Raw genomic sequence first — 16,006 nt, forward strand, 5'->3', positions numbered from 1 at the left:
TAAACTGCAGAATACTTGTAAACATGTAGACTGCTTTTGTTCATAGATGTTTTGCTCAATCACAACCAAGTTTGGGATGCAAAAGAATCTTAAAACGATTTTATTTCCCAAAGACATGTCAACTGTATTGTATTAGCTGACATCAGGACTTTTCAAAAGCAATTCACTGTGCAACCCAATACAAATAACATCAAATTATAACATTTCAAACAAGGTGTAAACAGGGCCAAAGATAATATCAATGCAAAGAGCTGAAAAATCTCTAAAACAACCAGTCACTCAGAAATAACCATCACACCCACACCCACACACACACACACACACACTTTAAGGGAGAAATTCTTGTGAAGTGGTTATTCACTGCTGAGAGTACATCTGCTTCTGCATTCTGTACCATTCATGGATGAAAGATGATGTTACATAATTATAATCCCAAAAATGACTTTTTTCATTCAGATACTTTAAAACAAAATTCTAACACTCAAAGTGCATGCACACACTCTCTTTGAACGATTCTATGCATTTATGCATACTTGTCCTATGATATTATAGGCTTCTTAAAATAGAACAGGCAACTCCTGTAACAGTATTCGGTGAGGGATCATCTCAGGCAATATATGGAGAAATTTTGTGCCAAATGTTGTCTGTGTTGTCGACATTTATTTATTTATTTTTGCTGCATTTTAGGTTATTTAAACATATGACTTGCATAACAGAATGAAATCTCCTCGTTAATATTGCCTGATCCTTCTTTCAAACTCTGCAAACTTATAATATTTTACCTAGTTTGACATGAGATATCTTTAAGTTAAATAATGAAGTAAATAACACTGCAAAGGCCACATGTACTATATTATTTTTTACTGAAAACGTAAAACAATAAGTGTTGTCAGAACACTATTGACCAACTCTCTATTTAACTATTTCAAACTAAATGTTCTGAGACTAAAATGTCTCTAAAAGAAAACAACTCGTAATTTATCTGAAATGAGCATTCGTGCTGCTCAAACTTTTCAACATGAGGACTGAAGATGAATCTAGTCATATATTGTAATGTCTGGTCCACACACACCTCAATAGTCCATCAGCTCAGTGTTTAAAGGGACAGTCCTGTATAAAAGCAGGTGCACCGCATCCCTCACTGTAACACACACTTCTCCTTCCGACTTCCATACTTCCTGCGTCTCATTTCTAGACCTCTCTCCAACCTCTCGTCCTCTTCAAGAGCCCTTGAGGAGAGAAAAAGAAAGAATGAGAATAAGTCAGACTAGACCCGCGTACCGCCGTTAACGGAAGCCAGTGATTATAGTTTATAAAGTTACATCTATGGATATTTTTCTTACAAAAACATCTCACTTCGCTTCAGAAGGCCTTTATTAACCCCCTGGAGCCGTATGGATTACTTTTATGATGGAGGGAATGCATTTTTACAGGCTTCAAAATCTCAGGGGCTACTCACTCCCATTATAAACCTGGGAAGAGCCAGGATATTTTTTTTTATATAACCTGTTTTTGGCTGAAAGAAGAAAGTCATATACACATACGATGGCTTGAGGGCGAGTAATTCATTTTGGGGTGAACTAACCCTGTAAAACTCTGATATTCTGGCTGTTTTACACAGAAGAGTTAGACCAGGAATTCACAGAAAGCACAGAGTATATGTTGGTATCTGAATGAACCTCACCCTCTCTCTTTGGCATCTATGTCATGAACAAGCTCGTCCCTCTTGTTGACTAAAGACACCAGTTCCTGCAACAACAGCTGCTCTCTGGTTTTATGAGCCTGGGTTTTCTTCCATTCTTCAAAAGAAAGACAAAAAATATGGATAATGAAGATATTTAGCCACATGCTACTGATGAAACTACTTTATGAGTGGCAAACATCTTTAATATGTATAAAAACATGCAGATGCGTATATTCTCGGCCGGACACAGTGATTTTGCCAAGTAAGACATGTTCCTGGATCAACATATTTAGTTGATCCTGAAACAACATTCCTGCCTGAAAATGTAGTCCTTATCCTATCCATACCCATTTCTTATACCTAAAATCATATGGAAATGATAGGTGAATAACACTGATGTAGAAGCACCTAACCCTGGTTGTAAGCCTAAACTTGACAGAAACTGTAAACTTGTTCCTTAAATCTGATTGGTTGTTTGGAATGATGTTCCAGGATCAAAAAAGATGTTGTACTCTGTGAAATCACGTTCACCAATTCTTAGAGATATAGTTCTTCATTTTACCTTCCACAGCCATTAGATCTTGCAGTTCTTTCTTCAGCAGCTCAAACCTCCTCTCCAAATCTTGCTCTTCTTGTCTGTCACACAGAAGGAATGATAAATGTTCAAATGATGCCTTAGAGGCCATCATCTAAATGAGTAAAGTGGAACAGACAAAGTAACTGAGAATGAGTGTGAAAAGACATACAGTAACTGTAGATGGTCTTGTCTCCTGATCAAAGCGTTCTTCTTGTTGACCAGGGTAAACCACTCCTGGATGAGTATCTCTTCTTCTACACGATCACTACCTGGTAAGTGCATGAATGATAAAAGCATTTAAATTGATAGCAAAGCTAAATTTTCACCATCTTAACTCCAGTCTTGAGAAATCATGCTAATATGCTGATTTGGAGCTCAAAAAAACGTTTCTTCTTGTTATCAATGTTGAAAACAATTGTGCAAAAAAAGGAATTTTCAGGATCCTTTGATGAATAGAAAGTTCAAATAAACAGCAATTATTTGAAACAGAAATCATTACTCTCACGTTTGATCAAATTTTCATCCTTGGTGAAAAAAAAAAAAAAAAAGAAAAAGACTGACCCCAAACTTTTAAACAGTAGTGTACACTACCTTTCAAAGGTTTGTGGTCTATTTAACAACGAATCCTGGGTATATATATATATACAGTATGATTTATGTTTTTTCTTTAAAGTTATACAGTTTTTGAGCTTTGATTTGTTGCTTGGTAAAACTAGGCACTCTAACTACTGTACTGTCTGACTAACCAGATTCCATAAGTCTTCTGAGTTTCTTCTCCACAATGTCTGCTCTGCGATCTATCTGCCTCTGTTCAGCCTCCAGCGCCTGCATCTCACCAAGTACATATTGACTGATATCCTGCAAATAGAAATGCACATCATAAAGTCTCAAACCCATGCATATGCAACTTTTTCAAATATTGGTTTGGAGCTAACATGTATAAACCAAACTATGTAAGACTTGGCAATATTTCAACTGATGTTAATCATCAAGTCACAAATAGAAAATCAATGAATGACCTGCTTGTCTCCTGCAGTGGCCTCTTCAACAATTTCTACGTTTCCAATACAAGCAAGACAGAAGAACATAGTCAATAACATTTCACAATAGTTTACAATACAAAAACAGAATTTTGTTCATAAATTCTTACACTCTGCAGAAAACATGTTCAGCCTAAGTTATCAATTTGACAGTGTAAAAAAGTCTTTGAAAGGTGTGTTCTGAGTGAAATCTTACGGGACTCTGAACCTCCTCTGGCTGCCTCGGTTTCTGCTTGGACTGATGCAGTCTGGGTAAAAACATCATAATGTACAGCAGCTCAGTAATATAATACCGTTTATACAGATTAACCAGTTATATGATCATTGAATAATAATTACTCACAAAGACGAAAAAAATATATAGTACGCTATACATAATAGAACCCAGCTTAAAAAAAATATATCTCTCTCATATTATTACAATTTAAAAGAAATGTTTTCCATTTCAGTATCTTTTGAAATGTAATTTATTCCTGTGATGTCAAAGCTGAATTTTCAGCATCATTTAGCATCACACGATCATTTAGAAATCATTCTAATAGGCTGATCTGATGATTTGTGGAGAAGCATGTGAGGTTTGCCATCATAGGATTAGATTACATTTTAAAATATATTCAAATATAAAACATTTATTTAAAAATTTTCATGATATTGTTTTGTATTTTTGATCAAATAAATGCAGTCTTGGTGAGGATAAGTGTCTTATTTTTTTTATCTCAAACTTTTGACTAGTAGAGTATGTTTTTAATGTTTTACCTCCGTACTGCTCTGCTGTTCGTGTGGTTCGGGCTCATCCAGTGACTCTCCCCGCAGCTTCGATCTGCGTTTTTTTACAAGATCTGCATCCTTGACGTGAGAAAAAGCTTTTGCGGCGTGAGTTCTGGGTGGTGCCACCGGAGGCTGTGCAGACCCTGAACCTCCAGCCTGGCTCAGGCCCTGCGTTCTCTTCATTCTTGGAGGTGGAACCAAAGCACCGGCCTTTCCCTCCCTTTCAGGGAAGTTTCCGTTGGTCTCTAGAGTAAGTCCGCTGCTCTGAAGCCTTTCGGCACAGTAGCGAGCGGCGGCTTCGGGATCGGCTTCCTCCCTCTTTTCACCAACAGCATAACTGGACTCGCTGCTGTTCTTCTCGATCTGAATGACACTGAGCTCCTGGCCCATGAAACAGGTGCGGATCTGGTTGAGATACGTCATCACGATGAGCCTGTCGGGAACTGCCAGCAGCACCATGTCAGTGGGCTCTATCAGCCTGGAGATGCCCAGTTCAGCAAAGCCATCAAACGCCTATGAATAGAAAAATCTTTATTTTTTACCATTTCCTGATCACAAGGAGAAAAAAAAGAAGTTATTATCCAATATTAAAAGGGGTGGATCACCTTCTTGTTGTTGCGTTTAATGTCATACGGATCCAGCATTTCATAATTCCTAAAGACAAAATAGCAAACAAACATGATATTGAATAAGACTGAGTTGATCAAATATACATAACCCATTTAACATGTATGCTTTCTTCCACATTAAAACACCCACACTTTATCTGGATGAAAGTGATGCAGGACGGCACAGAAAGCAAGGCCGTTTCTCCACGAGGTGCTGAAGTTTGATATTCGCACACCCTTGTAACCTTGTGTGACCTTTTGGCACCATTCCAACAGAGACTGGCTTGAATTCACCAAGGTCGTAATCTGGATTTGAACACAGGACAAATTAACCACCTGCTCATTAATATCACAATGGTAACAATCAACATAATAAAAAGCAGTAGATCCAACAACCTCTATTTCACTGGTCGGCGATGTGTGAGCTGTGAAACTTTCCTGAAGGTCCATGGCATCTGCTGCAGCTCTACGTTTATTACGAACAGGCACTGTGGGCTCAGTATTGGCCTCTCCTGAAACCTCAAGCTGATTGGCTGATTGGCTGACGTCTTCTGGGAAAGAGGCACTTAAACGTTTCTTCACGCGAGGCATTGGAACAGGAAAACTTGAGGAATCTTCAGCTGCTTCTTGTCTAGATAAAAGAAACAAAAGAAATATTAAACAAAACTGCTGATTTCTACATCTAAATAAACCAATATTGTAAAAGCTATTCAACTCATGTAAATACATCTCTTTCACGCATAAAAATAAGTTCAGAATTAGTTTCAGAAAGCATGACATCAAAATTAAACAAACAAGCACTGTCTTCATCTTTATCATACATTCATTTATTTTATTTACATTTTGCAATTTTTTCACAAAGACAAACAGTTTAACTTAAAGGTCAAACCCTTAATGACTAAATTAACCATACATTGGCATTGTTTTTGAAAACCCAACATTGAGGAAGCAACATAATTATTGGTCAAAAGACAGAGCACCTCTAGTGACCAGTTACAGCTTATAGAAAATAAAAATGTGCATGTGTAATGTCTACAAATGGGACCACAGTCGGTCCTGCAAAACTTACCCAGACACATCTAAGACAACGCCTGAGTCATCTAAAGTGTCCATGCTCAAATCAACCTCATTATCTCCAGAATGTACAGCAAGCTTTTCTTCCTCAACACTTTGATCTTTTTCAATTTGTTGCTCTTTCACAGGAGACTTCTCCCCATTTTCCTCACAATGTTCACCAAGTGGAGCGCCAGTCTTGTGTATTTCACTGTTAACTGTCACATCAGGAACTATCTGTCCAGTGAGGTCTAAATCGGACTCCTTTTTGTTTATCTCTAGTTCTTTTGCAATTGTAGTGGTTGAAACCTCAAGGCTGTTTATCCCAGATTCTGCCCTCACCTGCATGGGCACTTCGACGGAACATTGTTTATTGTCTGAGAGAGGAAGGACTTCTACGTTAAGAGAATCTACAGGAGCAGGTGGACAAGTCAAGGGATCAGTGAGATCATCTGGAAATGAGCAACTTAGACGTTTCTTTACACGTGGCACTGGGAGAGTTGAATCTTGATGGTCTTCTGTTTGGAGAACAATGTTGTCTGTATCTGCTTGAGACACAAGGGTGGATGAAGGGGCTGGGAGATCATCTGGAAAAGAACCACTGAGACGTTTCTTTGAACGTGGCACTGGGACTGGCAGAGTTGAATCTTGATAGTCTTTTGTTTGGAGAGCAATGTTGTCTGAATCTGCTTGAGACACAAGGGTGGATGAAGGGGCTGGGAGATCATCTGGAAAAGAACCACTGAGACGTTTCTTTATACGTGGCACTGGGACTGGCAGAGTTGAATCTTGATGGTCTTCTGTTTGGAGAACAATATTGTCTGAATCTATTTGAGACACAAGGGTGGATGAAGGAGCTGGGAGATCATCTGGAAAAGAACCACTGAGACGTTTCTTTGAACGTGGCACTGGGACTGGCAGAGTTGAATCTTGATGGTCTTTTGTTTGGAGAGCAATGTTGTCTGTATCTGCTTGAGACACAAGGGTGGATGAAGGAGCTGGGAGATCATCTGGAAAAGAACCACTGAGACGTTTCTTTATACGTGGCACTGGGACTGGCAGAGTTGAATCTTGATGGTCTTCTGTTTGGAGAACAATATTGTCTGAATCTATTTGAGACACAAGGGTGGATGAAGGGGCTGGAAGATCATCTGGAAAAGAACCACTGAGACGTTTCTTTGAACGTGGCACTGGGACTGGCAGAGTTGAATCTTGATGGTCTTTTGTTTGGAGAGCAATGTTGTCTGTATCTGCTTGAGACACAAGGGTGGATGAAGGAGCTGGGAGATCATCTGGAAAAGAACCACTGAGACGTTTCTTTATACGTGGCACTGGGACTGGCAGAGTTGAATCTTGATGGTCTTCTGTTTGAAGTGCAATATTGTCTGAATCTACTTGAGACACAAGGGTGGATGAAGGGGCTGGGAGATCATCTGGAAAAGAACCACTGAGACGTTTCTTTATACGTGGCACTGGGACTGGCAGAGTTGAATCTTGATGGTCTTTTGTTTGGAGAGCAATCTTGTCTGAATCTGCTTGAGACACAAGGGTGGATGAAGGGGCTGGAAGATCATCTGGAAAAGAACCACTGAGGCGTTTCTTTGAATGTGGCACTGGTACTGGCAGTGTTGAATCTTGATGGTCTTCTGTTTGGAGAGCAATGTTGTCTGAATCTGCTTGAGACACAAGGGTGGATGAAGGGGCTGGAAGATCATCTGGAAAAGAACCACTGAGACGTTTCTTTGAACGTGGCACTGGTACTGGCAGTGTTGAATCTTGATGGTCTTCTGTTTGGAGAGCAATGTTGTCTGAATCTGCTTGAGACACAAGGGTGGATGAAGGGGCTGGAAGATCATCTGGAAAAGAACCACTGAGACGTTTCTTTGAACGTGGCACTGGGACTGGCAGTGTTGAATCTTGATGGTCTTCTGTTTGGAGAGCAATGTTGTCTGAATCTGCTTGAGACACAAGGGTGGATGAAGGGGCTGGAAGATCATCTGGAAAAGAACCACTGAGACGTTTCTTTGAACGTGGCACTGGGACTGGCAGTGTTGAATCTTGATGGTCTTCTGTTTGGAGAGCAATGTTGTCTGAATCTGCTTGAGACACAAGGGTGGATGAAGGGGCTGGAAGATCATCTGGAAAAGAACCACTGAGACGTTTCTTTGAACGTGGCACTGGGACTGGCAGTGTTGAATCTTGATGGTCTTCTGTTTGGAGAGCAATCTTGTCTGAATCTGCTTCAGAAGGAGGTGTGGATGAAGGGAAGGGAAGATCATCTGTAAAAGAACCACTGAGACGTTTCTTCACACGTGGCATTGGAACTGGAAGATCAATGCATTTGATTCGCATTTTCACTTCAGACATCTCAGGAACATTCAAATCCAGCTGTACCTGATCTTTCATGTTCAGTTCATTACCAGCTTGGGTCTCTCTTGTCTCTTCAGACTGAGACATATTGCTGATGACAGAAGACAACATGCTCTTTATTTCAAACTCTTCATTGGCATCATTTATGCTGGTTTGAGCTTTACTCTTCCGCCTCTGAGGAGCACACAATTGTGTGACTTTTGGAGGCAATAGGGGAACATTTTCTCCATTGTTGTTATGACATGATGCTATCATTTCTTGGGGTGTGGGCTTCTCTTTGGGTGCTGGTGAACAAATCTCAATTTTGGATACCTTTAACTCATTTTCAGCTGCTTCTTCCACTGAAGTGTCATCAGGAAAATAAGCACTTTCGCGTTTCTTGGTCCGTGACAATGGGACAGGTACATGCGTTTCTAAAGATGTACCTTCATCTTCCGTAGCTGAAGAACTTTGGATGGTGGTGAGGGCTGTAACTGGCTTTACATTGTGTGAAGTACTCTGAGAATTATGTCCAGTTTGTTTTATGACACAGATGTTGTCACTTTGAGCATTTGCTTCAGCTGGATTGGAAACTGGTGTTGATAACAGAATGTTCTCTTGAAGAATATCCTGCCTCTTGTTCCTTGGTGACAAAGGTTCTTCTGAAGTTGAAACATCAGTCTGTCCTGCAACAGTCTTTGGGTTATTCGAATTTTTTAAAAACGGTAAAGACATAGGTGTTTTTTCTTCATCCAGCAATTCGTCCTTAGTCCGTTGGATGAAAAGAGAGACTTTATGATGTTGTGGCCTTAAGGACAAAAATACAGTATCACTACATTTATTTTTGTTTTGAGATCAGTAACGAATACTGCTTTCCAATGACACACTTATAAACCACAGCCAACTGATACATACTTTTTTATCAAGCAACATTACCACAGCTTAAAGTACAGCCATCAGAAATGGCATACCTTTGCAACATGCAACGAGTAAATTAAAGTCACAACAGTTGCAGATTTTGTAATAACAGCACAGATATCACAATCTTAGCTAAACAAACAAATGTCTTTAAGGGTGCAGTGTATTATTTGTTGTTGTTGTTCTAAAATACTTTCTCTTCACAGTTATATGTGCAGATATTACAGTAAGTAAAAACTGTGTCTCTTTCAAAATAGTTCCTGTCTGCCAATGGCATGATTTGGAGGCTGACAACTCATTTGGCCACAATCAGTATTTTTCCAATTCCATTGTGTGCCACTAGGGGCAATAAAATGACACAGTGCACCTTTAGGGTAAAAAGCAGAATTCAACACATGGACAATTTAAAATTTTAATGACAGCCATTTCACTGCAAAATGTGAGGAGGAAAACGCAAAAAAAAAAAAAAAAGATATATATATATATAGCCATGCTGCTGTTTGCAGGGCTCTGTCGTTGTTGGGATGCAACACTCTTGATGAACTCACCCCTCCTCTTGAAATATTGTGGTTGACACCTCATCCCTCAATGCCTCAAACATTTGACTTTCTGTCACAATTTCATCATTACAGGTTTCCTCTTGAACATAAGTTGTACCCTCTTGTATCAATGAGTCAGCACGTGTGTTATCCTCCTCTTCTTTAGTTATCTCATGAAGGTCAGCCTCCGTCAAGGGGGGCCACTTCCTCATTAGGCAAAATTCTTCATCTTCAACAAACCAGCTTTCAGATTCTTTTGATGACAGTGATGTTTCTGAACAACCACTAACCAAACGCCACATGTAGGGTTCAGCAGAATCGAACACCTCAGGCTCTGCTGCCTCCAATGAATGATAACATCCACTAGCTATGCGAGTCCCGCTGCCCTCGAGATCCACAGAGGATGAAAGGCTGTTGAGAGGATCTAAAGCGTCCGTTACCGATCCAGAGCTAGAGGGCTGCAATATTGCTGCAACGGTCTCATAACTAAAAGAAAGCAACACTTAAAATGTTAAAAGTAAAAAAAAAAAAAAAAAAAAAAAAGGTTTTCCAAACAATAAAATGCAAAATATGATATTACTGTAAATGAAAATAAATTGCTCTAACAAATGAAAACATTTGTATGTGGTTAGGAGTCATTTTATTGATTTCTCATTACATTTATATAAATCTTACAAAACATTTAAAAAAAAAACCATAAAAAAAAAAACCATTGAACTACATAGATTTTAAGTGTTTTTCTCCAACAAAAATCCAACCCAACATGCTCAATGTTTCCACTCAGTCATGTTATTCGATCTTACCCTCTGTGAAAGACATCAACTATACTCTGAACAAGACCAGAAGATTCTTCTTTCTCTGTGGAAGAATCATCTGCCTCCAAAACCTCCCATCCTAACATTTGAGCAGTCTCTCCTGGCTCTGTGGAATCATGGGTTTTACTAGTGGAATGCTCCCCGACATGTTGCTCCTCTAGAAGAAACTTCTCCTGATGGTTTTCAATACTGATACAGAATAGTTCACGAGTTAAAAGTGAAGTCTGCAGGGTCTGTGATGCAATTCACATGCACCATGCGTCTCATGTACACACAAAAAATGTTAGGGTACACCATACAGTGAGATGATATAATAGTGTTAGTGAAGAAAGTCATATATTAGTCAGTTAATTCAAATCATGTTGAGGCATGTTTTATTGGATTATTTTGAATGACACAATGGGTGTTGTCTTTACATGAACAAGCTTGCATACAGCTCCCATAAAGCCAAAAAAATATATAATGTAATATAAGTAAAATAACTACTAAAAGAAATGTGGTCTGCATTTACGTAAAACAAATCAAACAATTAATCTATTTCAAATGCAGCAACAGAACATGCTATGTAACTCACCCTTCAACCAAGGGCATCTTGTGAAAACTTCCTATTTCTTAAACAAAAAATACATTTAAAAAAATCTTAACATTTCTGAGAATACATTTTGTTCAATGTTCAAGCCTCACTCTAATGTTGGGTATCTTACCAGTTCCTGTTATGTCCAGTGATTGGCTCCTTTCTGATTCTATGTACTGAGTAAATTTGGCCTCAAATTCAATGTGTTCTTGTGGTAGACTTGATGGACAAACTGCAAATGTAGAAGCATGTGGGAAATCAGGAAGCCTTGCTTCAACCGGAGAACATGACACTTCAGTGGCCAGGTTATTGAAATCTATTTCATCATTTGCAGAGAATGAAGCTTCTGAAGAGGATGGCAAGACAAATGGCATCACATGCTCTTCTTTTTTTAGCCTTTCTCCGCATGGAAAACCATAATTTCTGGCCTTATCAGGGCAGGTAGGAGTAAGCAAGAACATTGTTTTTGAATACTCTTCATAATCCTTTGTACAACTTAAAAAAAAACCTGGTCTTTCTTTAAGAGGTTTGACCCATATGGGCTTCTGAGCGGACCATATCCTTTCTTGAGACTCTTCTATGGGCATAGGTTTTACTGTAGGAACACCTACGATACAAGAAAGCATTGGGCAAGAATGCAAAATGCTGACTATGTCTGGTTCTTTACTGAGATAGAAGCCCTCCACTTTAACCTGAGGAAGAGAGGGAAAACCAGGTATGTATGCTTCTCTCGGGCAGGTGGGCACTAGTGTAAACATCCTCTGCAAAATATATTTGTCTATTTCTTCATATGGAGTTGCTAAATTAAACTGGAAAAGCAGTTCTGATCTGGTTCTTCTCAATGGCCTCTCCAACAGGGGTGTTTCATCTGCAAACCATGCTCCTGTGTTTATTCTCTCAATTGATGAGAATCCCATGATTCTTGAAGCCTTCGGAACACACTGATGAAGATGAACCATATTGGGAGGAAGTGTAGCTTTGCGCTTAGGTGCATATGGAAATCCTGGTATTCTTGCCTTTGATGGACAGGTTGGAGCCAATGCAAACATTATTTTAGTTAATTCACTGAGCCAATCTACTCTGTCAACAAGAACAACAGGTTGTTTTTTAAAAGATGCATTGCACAATGTTTCCTTGTCAATAGACCAATCTAAATGCTCTCTTTTAGAAGAAAATCCAATAACATTTGACTTCTCTGGGCAAGCTGGAAGCATGCAAAGCATTATTGGTTCGGGCACAGATGGAAAACCTGGAATACAGACCACTGATGGACATGTAGGTGCCAGAGCATACATTCTATGACCATTTTCTTTGCATTTCTTGTCCATATCCAAAACAACAGGGAGTTTCTTTAATTGACTTGACCACAAAATGACTGTACTCATAGGCCAATTGGACGTCTTTGGGATCCGGATGCTCGGACAACCAGCTATATTTGAAACCTTTGGGCAAGAGGGACAAATTGTTTGCATGTTCAGCTCCATCTGTGACTTAGGATGTGGTCTAGATGGAAAGCCAGGAATACATGATGCTTGTGGGCATGTTGGTGCCAGAGCTATAATCTGTGAGTATTTTTCATCTGTACTGCGATCAAAAATACCAGTCTGTCTATCTTTGAGTAAATTGCTAAAGATTATTGATTGATCATTAATGCACTCCTTGCCTTCAAGGACCCTTAGAGATGGACATCCAGGGATTCTAGAAAGCAATGGACAGGATGGGAGAAGCTCCAACATATTTGGCTCAATTTGGGTTTCAGGGGTAGAATCTGGAATTTGAGCAACGTTTTCAGAAATGAAGTTTAATATCTCATTTGCAGGCTTGGAATCGTCCCTTTGTTTAGAATCAGCAACTGTAGACTCTTGAATGTCTAATTTATCACACGATTGAGTAATTATTTCTTCACTGTTTGGTGCAGATGGGAAATCAGGATTAAGTGTTGAAGATGGAACTGTGGCAACCATCATTACAGGGATTTCTAAATACTCAAATGGGCTATCGATGTCTAAAACTTGCTTTGGCTCAGGAAGTTCTTCCAATAATGATGTTTCAATGCTCAGCCACTCCTCGTGATGCTTTTCTTCTGGAACTGGGGTCTGTGAAGATGTGTCAACAACAATGGATGTTTCTGGGCAAGATGGACATGGGGCCTCTGAGAGTCTTTTAGCAGATGCAAAGCCAGGAATTCTTGCTTCATTTGGACATGTGGATGTCAGGGACACCATTTTTGCCTCAAAGGGGGATTTGTCCAAATATGGCATAAACAAAATATTTTTGGTTGATCTACATGGCTCATCCCAAATTATACTTAAATCAGTTGGCCAGTTGATTAGGTCTGTTTTGCATATGCTTGACAGCGCTGTAGATGGACATCCAAAAACTCTTGAGAACAGTGGACATGATGGGAGAAGATCTACCATGTTTGGTACACGCTCTTGTTGCAGTCCTGTAGGTCGATCTTTTGCTGTAGAAGGGACCAGACTATTGTGATCTTCTGTAGTCTCTTCTTCTTTCTGTAAAGCGTCAACAAACTGTTCTGTTCCGTCTTGTGCTGCCCATAATACACCTTCAACCACATCCACGTTTTCAGTCAGAGTGTCTCCGTAGTTTTCAGAAGGTGGAATCTGAGCACTTATGCTTTGACAGCTGAGAAAAATAAGCATATAATCAGATGTCATATGACAATACAAGACAATTTGACTGCATGCATCATTCCATTTGCTGGCAGCCAATGAACTGTTTCAATGAACGTGTCCTCCTGAACACTTCATGAACTAACTGATGGGCTTGACAACTACAGCAGGCCTAAATTGTCTTCACTACACATCGTTTGCTGTGCCTAGTTTTCACACCATAATGCATTTATCATTTTAAAGGCATGGTTGACCCAAAAATGAAAGGGTCAACTATGTAGGGTCTACTGACTAAATAAGAAATTCATACAGGTTTGGAACAGCATTTATCCTTTTGGGGTGAACTATGCCTTTAAGAGAACAGTGGATAAATGTTATGCAGACGGAAAAATTCTGATGCAATTAGGGCAAGGCAAAGCAATAAATTAATACTCTATCTTATGTTTCCTTGCAAAACTCACCTCTCCTCAACAGTCAGTAATAGTGGCATGTCTGGTATGGAGTGCCACATTCTGAAATGCATTTTCCTAGAAACAAGTGTCAAAGTATTTCATGCACTATCCACTGATAAGCAATACAAAATGAACTTCTGAACTTCTGAACTTACCCCCTCTCCAGAATTCCCTTTTGTCCTTCCTCACACCTTGCCCAAAAGTTCACATTCTCCTTGGTCTCCTCTAATGCAAAACTACTGCCAGACTGTTTTGCACTGGATAGGTCCATTTCAATTTCTGCTGGACCAAGCAGAGTTGAAGTTTCTTGTTTATGACAAACATCTTCTATTGACGCTTGGCTATTATTTGTCTGATTAAGAATATGTGGAGATTCAAAATATGTGGATGGAAAGCCAGGGACACTGGACTGCTTTGCACAGGATGTCAGCATCATGGCCATGTCTTCTACGTCTGAATTCAGGTGATTGTCATAAGTTTGATTCAAGTTTATTAAGGAAGAACATACCATATCAGACTCATTCTTTGATGTCCTCCTGTACAGTTGCTTTGCATCCACAGGCCATGCACTTGAATCCATTGCTTCATTTCCAAAATCAACGGATGGCATACCTAATACTTTTGTAAAATGTGAACAAGATGGCATGAGGGAAACCATATCTGGTGCCTTCTTCTCAGTTTTTAGTCTTGGGGCAGATGGGAAGCCGGGTAATTTAGCACTGGTTGCACAAGTTGGGCGCAAAGCTACCATGTCCCTAATGATAGCTTTATCATTCATTTCTTTGTACTGAGGTGGAACGGCTTGCATGGACTGACATTTTCTGCTTAATTGTTTAACCCATAATGGCCTTTCATTTTCAGGCCACTGTAATTCCACATCAGATATTACACTTGATAGCATCCCAGGCACATTTGAAAATGTTGGGCAAGAAGGGAAAAGATAAAGCATTAGTTTGGGCTTTGGTGCAGATGGAAAGCCAGGAACACTTGCTTTCACTGGACAACTTGGCAAAATAGCATACATTTCTTTAAAACTCTCTTTGTTCTGATGATAAATGTTTAACCTGTCAGATGAGAACATTGGCGAACACCTTCTCACAAAAAAGGCTTTCTCCTTAAAAGGCCAATTCTTTACCATAGCCTCATCAATTTTGCTTGGGTCTAAAGAGGGGAAGCCTGGAGTGTTAGCTGTCTGAGGGCATGTTGACAGAGTACCAGACGTTATTTGTGTTTTAGGTATGAGCCACGGTGCAGAAGGAAATCCAGGTGTTCTTGCTTTTCTAGGGCAAGATGGTATCAATGACAGCATATTGTTAAAAATAGATTTGTTTTCTGTAACTTCATACTGAGCTGGATATGGACAGATTAAATGACATGGCTGAGATGTTAGTGTCTGCATCCAAAATGGTTTAATGTCCTTTGGCCACTCCTTAAGTGAATCTGATGTGCTTGGAAGAATTTGTATAGTTGATATTCCAAGGACACAAGAGGCTGTTGGACATGAAGGTAGGAGTTTTGTCATACAGAATGTAGTGTCTTGTTTTCGTTTTGGTGCAGATGGAAAACCAGGAGTCCTCGCTTTTCTTGGGCAAGATGGTACTAAGCTTACTATGCCGATGAACTGGTCCTCTTTCAATATGTTTACAACTTGAGGCAAACTGGACTGGTTCTTTTGTGCTATTATCAGAGATGTTTCATTGTTGGATGGCCATTGTTGGATAATATTTTGACTACCAAGATCTTTTGTAGACGGAAATCCAGCAATGCAGGAAAATTTAGGACAACATGATGAAATCCTGACCATACTTGGTGTAACTGGTTTTGGAGCAGATGGAAATCCTGAAATCTTGGGTGCTTCAGCACAAGATGACCTCAATGCAACCATATTTCTTGCAGTTTCAAAATCCACCTTCATCGAAGATGCTGGCAAAATCGGTTCCTTACTTTTCTTAAAATAAAATACTAAATTCTCTTTAGGCCAGATTTCATCTGCGCA

General features: G+C 39.6%; 1 protein-coding gene across 1 annotated transcript in view; it reads right to left on the reverse strand.

Annotated features, from left to right (window-relative positions):
• Nucleotides 1–84: 84 nt before the first annotated feature.
• Nucleotides 85–16,006, reverse strand: part of ehbp1l1a (EH domain binding protein 1-like 1a) — a 42,096-nt gene continuing 26,174 nt past the window's right edge. Inside the window, exons 14-29 of the mRNA XM_084404883.1 lie at nucleotides 11,056–13,571; nucleotides 10,926–10,962; nucleotides 10,340–10,540; nucleotides 9,546–10,022; nucleotides 5,747–8,887; nucleotides 5,074–5,308; nucleotides 4,829–4,983; nucleotides 4,675–4,723; nucleotides 4,058–4,582; nucleotides 3,498–3,549; nucleotides 3,281–3,315; nucleotides 3,008–3,119; nucleotides 2,431–2,530; nucleotides 2,247–2,320; nucleotides 1,685–1,799; nucleotides 85–1,229 (exon numbers count right to left, since the gene is read on the reverse strand). Of these exons, the coding sequence (XP_084261009.1) occupies nucleotides 1,139–1,229; nucleotides 1,685–1,799; nucleotides 2,247–2,320; nucleotides 2,431–2,530; nucleotides 3,008–3,119; nucleotides 3,281–3,315; nucleotides 3,498–3,549; nucleotides 4,058–4,582; nucleotides 4,675–4,723; nucleotides 4,829–4,983; nucleotides 5,074–5,308; nucleotides 5,747–8,887; nucleotides 9,546–10,022; nucleotides 10,340–10,540; nucleotides 10,926–10,962; nucleotides 11,056–13,571 (7,915 nt within the window). The 3' untranslated portion in view covers nucleotides 85–1,138. The remainder of the gene's footprint in view (nucleotides 1,230–1,684; nucleotides 1,800–2,246; nucleotides 2,321–2,430; nucleotides 2,531–3,007; nucleotides 3,120–3,280; nucleotides 3,316–3,497; nucleotides 3,550–4,057; nucleotides 4,583–4,674; nucleotides 4,724–4,828; nucleotides 4,984–5,073; nucleotides 5,309–5,746; nucleotides 8,888–9,545; nucleotides 10,023–10,339; nucleotides 10,541–10,925; nucleotides 10,963–11,055; nucleotides 13,572–16,006) is intronic.

Source organism: Rutilus rutilus, assembly GCF_951802725.1.
Source record: "Rutilus rutilus genome assembly, chromosome: 3".
NCBI lineage: Eukaryota > Metazoa > Chordata > Actinopteri > Cypriniformes > Leuciscidae > Rutilus > Rutilus rutilus.